Raw genomic sequence first — 12,119 nt, forward strand, 5'->3', positions numbered from 1 at the left:
TGTTGGAGGTGGGTGAAGGGGTCTCCAGGTGGATGGGGTGTGTTGGAGGTGGGTGAAGGGGTCTCCAGGTGGATGGGGTGTGTTGGAGATGTGTGAGGGGGTCTCCAGGTGGATGGGGTGTGTTGGAGATGTGTGAGGGGGTCTCCAGGTGGATGGGGTGTGTTGGAGATGGGTGAAGGGGTCTCCAGGTGGATGGGGTGTATTGGAGATGGGTGAAGGGGTCTCCAGGTGGATGGGGTGCATTGGAGATGGGTGAAGGGGTCTCCAGGTGGATGGGGTGCATTGGAGATGGGTGAAGGGGGGTCTCCAGGTGGATGGGGTGTGTTGGAGGTGGGTGAAGGGGTCTCCAGGTGGATGGGGTATTATGGAGGCCGGTGATGGTGTTCTCGTTGGGTAAGACCTTTGCTGAGGATTGATCGCTCCCTCCTCAATGAGGTTGAATGATGTGGAGGGTGGATTAATAATGCGGGCGGGAGATAGGACCCAGTGTGGGAGCTGTCTTGGTTGTGGGGGCGGAGTCTCACCCTGGAGTGGGCGCGGTCATGCGTGGAATTGTACGTCACCGTCGTATGTGTCGTTCGCCGCGAGGGCGGAGGCGTGGCCTGAGGGTGTCAGCGAGCGGCAGGGCCGACGTCGGCCGCGGCTATCTAGCGGGTGACGTCACGTGAGGGGCGGAAGTGGCTGCGGTCAGCGGCAACGGCGAGGGGCGGAAGTGTCCATCAAAGGCCTGGGAGCTGCCGACTGGGTATGTTGCTGTGTGGGTTTGGGGAGCTTGGAGAGGTGGGGGGGCGGGTTATTCCCAATCCTGGGAATTCTGCCTGCGGGTGCTCACTGTGACTGTTGCATAGTATCGTTTATCCTCGATCCCTTCCTGCTTTTCCCAATCCCAGTGTCAGTTTGCAGGCTCTGGGGCCTCTGGTTTGCAGCAGGGCTGCTTGTTTCAATGTTAAAAGAGTCCCACCACACCAGGTTACAGTTCTTACACACATTTAGATCAATAATTTATCTTTGTGAATGCGATATAGTGGTTTAGGTCCATTAATGTGTAAATTCTCAAGGTGGAGCAAGTTAAAAACCACACAACACCAGATTACAGTCCAACAAGTTTAATTGGAAAGCTAGTGTGCTTCCAAATAAACCCGTTGGCCTATAACCTGGTGTTGTGTGATTTTGTTTAGCTTTGTACACCCCAGTCCACCACCGGCGTCTCCAAGTCAGCTTATCTAATAATACCAGGTTCTAGTCCAACAGGTTTAATTGGAAGCATTAGATTACTTACAGTGTAGAAACAGGCCCTTCGGCCCAACAAGTCCACACCGACCCGCCGAAGTGCAACCCACCCATACCCCTACACTTACCTAACACTACGGCCAATTTAACATAGCCAATTCACCTGACCCGCACATCTTTGGACTGTGGGAGGAAACCGGAGCACCCGGAGGAAACCCACGCAGACACGGGAAGAACGTGCAAACTCCACACAGTCAGTCGCCTGAGGCGGGAACTGAACCCGGATCTCAGGCGCTGTGAGGCAGCAGTGCTAACCACTGTGCCACTGTGCTGCCGACTAGCTTTCGGAGCATTGCTCTTTCAGCAGTTGGTTGTCTGGCTCTGAGAGCTAGTGCTTCCAATTAATCCTGTTGGACTATAACGTGGTTTAGTGTGATTTTTAACTTTGTCCACCCCAGTCCAACGCCGTTATCTCCAAATCATATCTAACAATAGGTGTCATTTCAGCTCAGGCAATGCATGAAACAGGTGAAGCTAAAGTCTGTGCCAGTTGTTTCTTAGTGTTGCAGTTTAAGCAGGTGTACAGATGGAGAAGAAGCTGCTGGGGTTTCCCACCCAAGGTCCTTGATCCCAATCGGATCAAGCGACTTCCCATATGCGATTGTCAAGACAGAATTAGCCAAGGGCACACTAGGGTTTTAAAAATGCACTGTTCAATCATGCTGTTTTTGTAGCACTTATTTCTGAGCACTTAAATCCACTTTGCACAGGCTGTTACTTTTAAACTAAGTCTCCTTCTTGAATATGGACAAGCTTGGGTAGACCAAAACTGGCAGATATTGTCAATCCTCAGATCTGTTGAGAGTGGACCACATGAACTTCAGGCTTCGCTGTGCCGAAGGTGCTCACATGATGCTTTCTTTTCAAGGGCAATCCATGTTGTTACATGGCAATGATGAACCAACTGTGACATATTTATTAGTTGACAAAAAGAATTGGCACTTATGTAGCACCCTGACTATCATTAAATGTTTACTAAACTTTTGCAGACATTATATCGCCAGGGTTGTCACTGAGGAATGTACACCCATGGTCAACTTCATTGTCAAAGATGTCAGCTTGAAGGAGAATGTGAAGAAGGAACAAGTCAGAGAGGTTAAAGGAAGGAATTGTAGAACTTATAATCTAAGGTTTACTTCATCAATATATGAACAATGTGGATGACACGAAGGTCATTACCGTTGTGGATAGTGACAAAGGTTGTTGTAGGTTACAGAGGGACACAGATAAGCTGCAGAACTGGGCTAAGAGGTGGCAAATGGTGTTAAATGTGGAAAAGTGTGAGATGATTCACTTTAGAAGGAGTGATAGGAATACAGACTACTGGGCTAATGGTAAGATTCTTGGTAATGTTGATGAGCAGAGCGATCTCAGTGTCCAGGTACATAGATCCTTGAAAGTTGTCACCCAGGTTGATGGGGTTGTTAAGAAGGCATACGGTTAGTTTTTATTGGTAGAGGGATTGAGTTTCGGAGCCACAAGGTCATGCTGCAGCTGTACAAAACTCTGGTGCAACCACACTTGGAATATTGCGTACTGTTCTGGTCACTGTTTTATAGGAAGGATGGGAAGGCTTTGGAAATGGTTCAGAGGAGATATACTAGGATGTTGCCTGATATGGAGGGAAGGTCTTATAAGGAAAGGCTCAAGGACTTGAGGCTGTTTTCGTTAGAGTGAAGAAGGTCAAGAGGTGACAGTTGAAACATATAAGATAATCAGAGGGTTAGATAAGGTGGACTGTGAGAGCCTTTTTCCCTCAGATGGTGATGGCTAGCATGAGGGGACACAGCTTTAAATTGAGGGATGATAGATATAGGACAGATGTCAGAGGTAGTTTCTTTACTCAGAGTAGTAGGGGTGTGGAACACACTGCCTGCAAAAGCAGTAGACTTGCTAACTTTAAGGGTACTTAAATGGTTATTGGATAGACATATGGATGAAAATCTGATAGTGAAGGATAGACAGACTTCAGATTGTTGTGCTAACCTGGGAAACCATCGAGGGCCGAAGGGCCTGTACCGCGCAGTCAGGTTCTCTGAGTGTCTGCGGTTCTGTTCACTCCGAGAGCTGACTCTGAAGGAGCTGGATCAGTGGTAAGGACTCTCCATGTATCAGTAGAGGGTGACTTGGTGACAGGATACCAGCTTCTGTGGAGTCATTTCAAAGTGTTTTACAAAACCAGCGGGTGTGAGGTGAGAAACCTTTGATCACACAGCGAATGGTTCCGGTTTTCCAGTGCGCTCCAGTGGCAGTGTGGTGGAGGCAGGTTCGGTTGAGGCATTCAACAGTGCTGTGGGTGATTATTTCAGCGGAGACTGTCTTTCAGGGTCATGGGGAAAAAGTAGGGTATTGGCAAGAAGTTAAACAGCTCCGAAGTGTGGTGTACACTTCATGGGTTGAGCAGTCTGTTTCTGCAACATAATGTTTCTGTGAATCGGTAACGGAATGGTGGGAAACTTCCGAGTTGGCTGGGAGGCAGAGTGTTGTGGAAACTCTGTCTGTCAACATTCAGCAGCCTTTTCTAAAAAAAACCCAAAACATTGTGGATGCTGTCAGTCTGAAATAGAAACAGTTTCTCAGCTGCGAATTGTGACTGGTGGTAAATTAGCTGGGAGCTATACCCACTGGGTTGGGAATTGAGATTGAGCACCGTCCGAAATATTGCACAGTGTGGAACGGGCCAGACTGAAAGACAAACTGCTCATCCTCTGGCACCAGTTGGGCCTCAGTATCTCAGGACAGAGCTGTCAGAGTGGAAGTGATGCAGAATGTCAAAATGACAAATGATGAGAAGCTCAGGGTCCAGCTTGCAGGCTGGATGGATATCGTTCCGCAGAGTAATGACAAAGTTTATGTTTGCTTTTCCAATGAGGTGGAAGCAGTAATTAAAATGCCAGCGTTTATTACCCATCCCCAGTTGTACTTGAGGTGGGCACGGTGGTTGAGTGGTTAGCACTGCTACCTCACAGCACCAGGGTCCAAGGTTCGATTCCAGCCTTGGGTGACTATGGGTCCCCTCTGGGTGCTCCGGTTTCCTCCCACAGTCCAAAGTTGTGCAGGTCAGGTGAATTGGCCACGCTAAAGTGCCCGTAGTGTTAGGTGCACTACTCAGAGGAAGTGGGTTTGGGTGGGTTACACTTCAGAGGGTCGGTGTGGACTGGTTGGGCCGAAGGACCTGTTTCCACACTGTAGGGAATCTCATCTTGAGTGATGTGGCTGGGGGTTGTTTACCAGGTTGAGTGATGTGGCTGGGGGTTATTTACTAGGTTGAGTGATCCGGCTGGGGGTGTTTACCAGGTTGGGTGATCTGGCTGGGGTTGTTTACCAGGTTGAGTGATCTGGCTGGGGGTTATGTACCAGGTTGAGTGATCCGGCTGGGGGTGTTTACCAGGTTGGGTGATCTGGCTGGGGGTTGTTTACCAGGTTGAGTGATCTGGCTGGGGGTTATGTACCAGGTTGAGTGATCTGGCTGGGGGTTATGTACCAGGTTGGGTGATCTGGCTGGGGGTTGTTTACCAGGTTGAGTGATCCGGCTGGGGGTTATTTACTAGGTTGAGTGATCCGGCTGGGGGTGTTTACCAGGTTGGGTGATCTGGCTGGGGTTGTTTACCAGGTTGGGTGATCTGGCTGGGGGTTATGTACCAGGTTGAGTGATCCGGCTGGGGGTTATTTACTAGGTTGGGTGATCTGGCTAGGGGTGTTTACCAGGTTGAGTGATCCGGCTGGGGGGTGTTTACCAGGTTGAGTGACCTGGCTGGGGGTATTTACCAGGTTGAGTGATCTGGCTAGGTTTTTTTTTAGGTTGAGTAATTGATTATACATGGAACAGGTGAATAATCTCTCTCCAGCCCCAACCTACTGCTGGTTTATTCAAACGATAACAGAAATTGCTGCAGAGAAGCTGCAGCTCTGGCAGCCTCTGTGGAGAAAACATTGAGTTAACATTTCAAAGTCATTGTGGAGAACGGTCACTGGACTCGAAGAGTTAACTTTTTCACTCCGCAGATGTTGCCAGACTGACTGAATTTCTGCTGTTCCAGCATCAGCAGGTTCATTGTTTTATTCCAACAGATGAACAATGGCTCGTGTTCACATTCTGCGTTTGGTATCGCCAAGTCTCGATCACATGTCCTGATTTCTGTTTCCAATTTATTTTGCAGGCAGTTGGATGGGATGCCTATGCAGTTGGGAAACTCGAACTAAGCATCACTTCAGGTTCAGGCGGGGATAGTCATTTCGTCAGGACCGAAACGTCCTCATACTTGGATCATGGAAGCAAAGATAATCGTTCACACTGAGAAACCGTGGAAGTGTGGGGACTGTGAGAAGACATTCAAATGCCCATCCCACCTCGAGAGGCATCGACGCAGTCACACTGGGGAGAGGCCGTTCAGCTGCCCCCAGTGCGGAAAGGGATTCACTCGCTTAACCAACATGCTGTCACACCAGCGGGTTCACACCGGGGAGAGACCGTTTAAATGTCCAGACTGTGGGATGTGCTGTAAAAGTTCCAGGGACCTCGCGTCCCACCGACGTGTTCACACTGATGAGAGACCGTACAGATGCTCTCACTGTGGGTCCACGTTCAAGCGATCATCTAACCTGAGCGTACACCGGCGCAGACACACTGGGGAGAGACCATTCACTTGCAGTGAGTGTGGGAAGGGATTCTCTCACTCGTGTCACTTGATGACACACCAGCAGGTTCACTCCGACCGGAGACCTTTCAACTGTACGGACTGTGGGAAAAGCTTCAAAAGTTCAAGAGAACTGATGTCCCATCAACGTGTTCACACAGACGAGAGACCATTCCGATGCTGTCACTGTGGGGCTGGGTTCGTACGGATGCCTGACCTCGCTGTCCACCAACGCTGTCACACACGGGAGAAGCCATTCGACTGCTCAGAGTGTGGAAAGAAATTTAACAGGTCTTCCTACTTGCTGTCACACCAGCGGGTTCACTCTGCGGAGAGACCTTTCAAATGCCCAGACTGTGGGAAGGGTTGTAAAAGTTCTCGACAGCTGGTCATCCATCGACGTGTTCACACGGACAACAGGCCGTTTCGGTGCTCTCACTGCGGGACTGGCTTCAGGCGATCTTCTGAACTGATCGTACACCAGCGAGTCCACAGCGGGGAGAGACCGTTTACCTGCTGCAAATGTGGGAAGGGGTTCACTCAGTCGTCCCACCTACTGAGACACCAGCGCGTTCACAAGGAATCGCAGTGATTCGATTTTGCTGTTAATCGCATTTGGGATTGAACCTGTTTCATTTGAGTCTGTTTCCACTGACAAATTTTTAAAAAGACTACACTTCAGTTATAATATTCTGGATAAACATCAAATAAATCAGCTTTGTATTAAATACAGAATGTACAAAGTATTTTTTTTATATCACTGACATAAATTTTGGAAGGTCTGTCCCTCTCCCCTGTCTTCTCCATCTTCACCCCCAACAACGTGTGGGAACTTCTTTGCCTCCACCTTAGTGACAATCCATTGCCTCTGCTGCATCTCTCCTTTTCACTAACCGCTGGGTCAAACACCCTCATGATTTTCTCTTTGAGTCCAGAACTTGCAACTTTATCCAGTTTTCCCTCCAGTCTGTTATCGTTGCCTGATTCGAGCTTATCTGGGTTATTCTCATTTACGCAGAGAGTGGTAACTCAGCCACATCAGGGAGATGTAAACAATCCTTAGATAAGCACATGGACGATGATGGGATAGTGTAGGGGGACAAGCTGAGAATAGTTCAGAGGTCAGCACAACATTGAGGGCCGAAGGGCCTGTTCTGCGTTGTACTGTTCTATGTTCCATCTGTAGAGTATCTAAACCCCCCTGTTACCTGATAATGATAATAGTTAAAAATCACACAACACCAGGTTATAGTCCAACTAGCTTTCAGAGCACTGCTCCTTCATTGGGTGGTTTTGGAGTTTAAGATCATAAGACACAGAATTTATAACAAATGTTCACAGTGTGATGCAACTGAAATATATTGAAAAAGACCTGGATTGTTTAAGTCTCTCACCTTTTAGGAAGACTGTTAGTTTCAGTTGTTTTGTATGTAAATCGCATAACACGTTTTAAGGTTACATTCTCAAGTGAACTTTAACAACAGAATTGAACTGAATTGAATTTATTGTCATGTGTACCAAGGCACAGGGAAAAGCTTTATCTTGTGAGCAATACAGGCAGATCACAGAATTAAGTAGCATAGATAGGAAATAATAGGGAAACAGCAGCAAAAACAAAAACACAGGGACAGGCGAATAGAGTCATAGCATGGAAACAGACCCTTCGGCCCAACCCGTCCATGCCGACCAGATATCCTAACCCAATCTAGTCCCACCTGCCAGCACCCGGCCCATATCCCTCCAAACCCTTCCTATTCATATACCCATCCAAATGCCTCTTAAATGTTGCAATTGTACCAGCCTCCACCATATCCTCTGGCAGCTCATTCCATACACGTACCACCCTCTGTGTGAAAAAGTTGCCCCTTAGATCTCTTCTATATCTTTCCCCTCTCACCCTAAACTTATGCCCTCTAGTTCTGGACTCCCTGACCCCAGGGAAAAGACTTTGCCTATTTACCTTATCCATGCCCCTCATAATTTTGTAAACCTCCAAAAACCTCAGCCACCGACACTCCAGGGAAAACAGCCCCAGCCTGTTCAGCCTCTCCCTACAGCTCAAACCCTCCAACCCTGGCAACATCCTTGTAAATCCTTTCTGATCCCTTTCAAGTTTCACAACATCTTTCTGATAGGAAGGAGACCAGAATTGCACGCAATATTCCAACAGTGGCCTAAGCAATGTCCTGTACAGCCCCAACATGACCTGCCATGTTAAGAGTTTGAGTCCGTTCAGTATTCTAACAGCAGTTGGGTAGAAACGGTTTTTAAACGGGCTGGTGCGTGTGTTCCGGCTTCTGTACCTTCTCCCCAATGGTAGAAGTTGTAGAAAAACATTGCCAGGGTGGGATGGATCTTTGAGAAGGTGGAAATGGGTACTGCAGATGCTGGAGATTAGAGTCAAGATCAGAGTGGTGCTGGAAAAGCACAGCAGGTCAGGCAGCATGTGAGGAGTAGGAGAATCGACGTTTCGGGCAGGAGCCCTTCACCAGGAATGAGGCTGGGAGCCTCGGGGGTGGAGAGATAAATGGGAGGATGGTGGGGCTAGGGGAAGGTAGCTGAGAGTGTGGTAGGTGGATGGAGGTGGAGGTAATGGTAGTAGGTTGGAGAGAAGGATGGAGTGGATAGGTGGGAAGGAAGATCGACAGGTGGGACAGGTCATGAGGGCGGTGCTGAGCTGGAAGGTTGGAACTGCGATAAGGTGGGGAAATGAGGAAACTGGTGAAATCCACATTGATGCCCTGGGGTTGGAGAGTCCCGAGGCGGAAGATGAGGCGTTCTTCCTCCAGGTGTCGGGTGGTGAGAAAGTGGCGGTGGAGGAGGCCCAGGACCGGCACGTCCTCGGCAGAGTGGGAGGGGGAGTTGAAGCGTTCGGCCACGGGGCGGTGAGGTTGATTGGTGCGGGTGTCCCGCAGATGTTCTCTGAAGCACCCCGCAAGGAGGCATCCGATCTCCCCAATGTACATAGATCCCTCAAAGTTGCCACCCAAATGGATAAAGTTGTTAAGAAAGCATGTGGTGTTTTAGCTTTCATTAACAGGGGGATCGGGTTTAAGAGCTGAGAGGTTTTGCTGCAGCTCTACAAGTCCCTGGTGAGACCACACTTGGAATGTTGTGTCCAGTTCTGGTCGCCCTACTATAGGAAAGATACAGAGGCTTTGGAGAGGGTACAAAAAAGGTTTACCAGGATGCTGCCTGGACTGGAGGGCTTGCCTTATGATGAAAGGTTGAATAAGCTCTGACTTTTCTCTCTGCAGAGAAGGAGGAAAAGAGGAGACCTGATCGCGGTGTACAAAATAATGAGAGGAATAGATAGTCAATAGCCAGAGACATTTCCCCAAGTCAGGATTGACTGGTACGAGGGGTCATAGTTTTAAAATATTAGGAGGGAGGTATAAAGGAGACGTCAGAGGTAGGTTCTTTTTGCAGAGAGTTGTGAATGCATGGAATGCGTTCCCAGCGGTGGTGGTGGAAGCAGAGTCATCGGGGACATTTAAGCGACTGCTGGACATGCCCATGGATAGCAGTGAGTTGAGGGGTATGTGGGGTAAGTTAGTATATTTTACATTAGGATTAAACCTCGGCACAACACCGTGGGTCAAAGGGACTGTTTTGTGATGTACTTTTCTATGTTCTATGTTAAGGAGACCGCATCGGGAGCAACGGATACAATAAATGACATTGGTGGATATGCAGGTGAAACTTTGATGGAGGTGAGGGAGGAGGTGTGGGCACAGGTTTTACAGTTCCTGTGGTGGCAGGGGAGGGTGCCAGGATAGGAGGGTGGGTTGTTGGGTGGGGGGAGGCGCGTGGACCTGACCAGGTAGTCATGGAGGGAATGGCCTTTGCGGAAAGGGGTGGGGAGGGAAATATATCCTTGGGTGGTGGGGTCTGTTTGGAGGTAGCAGAAATGTCAGCGGATGCTGTGATTTATGCGGAGGTTGGTGGGGTGGAAGGTGAGGCCCAGGGGGTTTCTGTCCTTGTTGCGATTGGAGGGGTGGGGTTTGAGGGCAGAGGAAATGGTGAGGAAAGAGATCAATCTGAGACTGGTGTAGTTGGGAAAAGAATAGAGTCAAGCAGTCAGGGCAGGCAGGAACGAAGCAGAGAACAAGGTCAGACTGATGAATTAAACTGCAGTTATTTCAATGCAAGAGGTCTAACTGGGAAGGCAGATGAACTCAGGGCTTGATTAGGAACATGGGACAGGGATCTCATAGCAATTACAGAAACATGGCTCAGGGATGGGCAGGACTGGCAGCTTAATGTTCCAGGATACAAATGCTACAGGAAGGACAGAAAGGGAGGCAAGGGGGGAGGGGGAGTGGTGGTTTTGATAAGGGATAGCTGTGCTGAGGGAAGATATTCCCGGAAATACATCCAGGGAGGTTATTTGGGTGGAACTGGAAAATAAGAAAGGGATGATCACCTTATTGGGATTGTATTATAGATCCCCTAATAGTCAAAGGGAAATTGAGAAACAAACTTGTAAGGATTATCTGTTATCTGTAAAAATAATAGTGTGGTTATGTTAGGGGATTTTAACTTTCCAAACACAGACTGGGACTGCCATAGTGTTAAGGGATTAGATGGAGAGGAATTTGTTAAGTGTGTACAAGAAAACTTTCTGATTCAGTATGTGGATGTACCGACAAGAGTAGATGCAAAACTTGACCTATTCTTGGGAAATAAGGCAGGGCAGGTGTCTGAGGTGTCAGTGGGAGAGCACTTTGGGGCCAGCGACTATAATTCTATTAGTTTTAAAATAATAATGGAAAGGAATAGACCAGACCTAAAGGTTAAAGTTCTAAATTGGAGAAAGCTAATGTTGATGGTATTAGGCAAGAATTTGCAAAGGCTGACTGGGGGCAAATGTTCACAGGTAAAGGGACGGCTGGAAAACAGGAAGCTTTCAGAAATGAGATAACGAGAGTCCAGAGAAAGTATATACCTGTCAGGGTGAAAGGAAAGGCTGGTAAGTATAGGGAATGCTGGATGACTAGAGATTGAGATTTTCGTTAAGAAAAAGAAAGAAGCATATGTCTGGTATTGACAGCAGAGATCAAGTGAATCCTCAGAAGAATATAAAGACAGTTGAAGTATACTTAAGAGTGAAATCAGGAAGGCAAAAAGGGGATCTGAGATAGCCTTGGCAAATAGGGTGAAGGAGAATTTACAGGGATTCTATAAATAAGCTAAGGACAAAAGGGTAACTCGGGAGAGAATTGGGCCCCTCAAAGATCAGCAAGGCAGCCTATGTGTGGAACCACAGGAGACGGAGGAGATATTAATGAGTATTTTGCATCAGTGTTTACTGTGGGGAAGGACATGGAAGACGTAGAATGTGGAGAAATAGATGATGGCATCTTGAAAAATGTCCATGTTACAAAGGAGATGTTGCTGGATGTCTTAAAATGCATAAAGCTGGAGAAATACCCAGGACCTGATAAGGTGTATCCTAGAACTCGGTGGGAAGGTGGGAAAGTGATAGCTGAGATATTTGGATCATCAATAGTCACAGGTGAGGTGCTAGAAGACTGAATGTTGGCTAACGTGGTGCCACTACTTAAGAAAGATGGTAAGGACAAGCCAGGGAACTATCGACCGGTGAGCCTGACCTCAATGGTGGGCAAGTGTTGGAGGGAATCCTGAGGGACAGGATGTTCATGTATTTGGAAAGGCAAGGACTGATTAGGGATAGTCAACATGGGAAATCACGTGTCATGAACTTGATTGGGTTTTTTAAAGAAGTAACGAAGAGGATTGATGAGGGCAGAGTGGTGGACATGATCGAAATGGACTTCAGCAAGGCATTCGACAAGGTTCCCCATGGGAGACTGGTTAGCAAGGTTAGATCTCATGGAATACAGGGAGAACTAGCCATTTGGATACAGAACTGGCTCAAAGGTAGAAGACACAGGGTGTTGGTGAAGGGTTGTTTTTCAGATTGGAGGTCTGTGACCAGCAGTTTCTCACAAGGATCAGTGCTGGTTTTTCGTCATTTATATAAGTGATTTGGATGTGAACATAGGAGATATTGTTGTAAGTTTGCTGATGACACCAAAATTGCAGGAGTGGACAGCGAAGGAGGTCACCTCAGAGTATAATGGGATCATGATCAGATGGGCCAATGGGCTGAGGAGTGGCAGATGGATTTTAATTTAGATAAATGTGATGTGCTGCATTTTGGGAAAG

General features: G+C 47.9%; 1 protein-coding gene across 1 annotated transcript; it reads left to right on the forward strand.

Annotated features, from left to right (window-relative positions):
• Positions 1-709: 709 nt before the first annotated feature.
• LOC132828661 (zinc finger protein 239-like) lies at positions 710-6,634 on the forward strand. The gene is made up of 2 exons (XM_060845713.1): positions 710-745; positions 5,451-6,634. The coding sequence occupies exon 2, from the start codon at positions 5,560-5,562 to the stop codon at positions 6,517-6,519; it is 960 nt and encodes a 319-aa protein (XP_060701696.1). The 5' UTR covers positions 710-745; positions 5,451-5,559; the 3' UTR covers positions 6,520-6,634.
• The last annotated feature ends 5,485 nt before the right edge of the window (positions 6,635-12,119 follow it).

This window comes from Hemiscyllium ocellatum, chromosome 27 (genome assembly GCF_020745735.1).
Source record: "Hemiscyllium ocellatum isolate sHemOce1 chromosome 27, sHemOce1.pat.X.cur, whole genome shotgun sequence".
In the NCBI taxonomy this organism is placed as follows: domain Eukaryota; kingdom Metazoa; phylum Chordata; class Chondrichthyes; order Orectolobiformes; family Hemiscylliidae; genus Hemiscyllium; species Hemiscyllium ocellatum.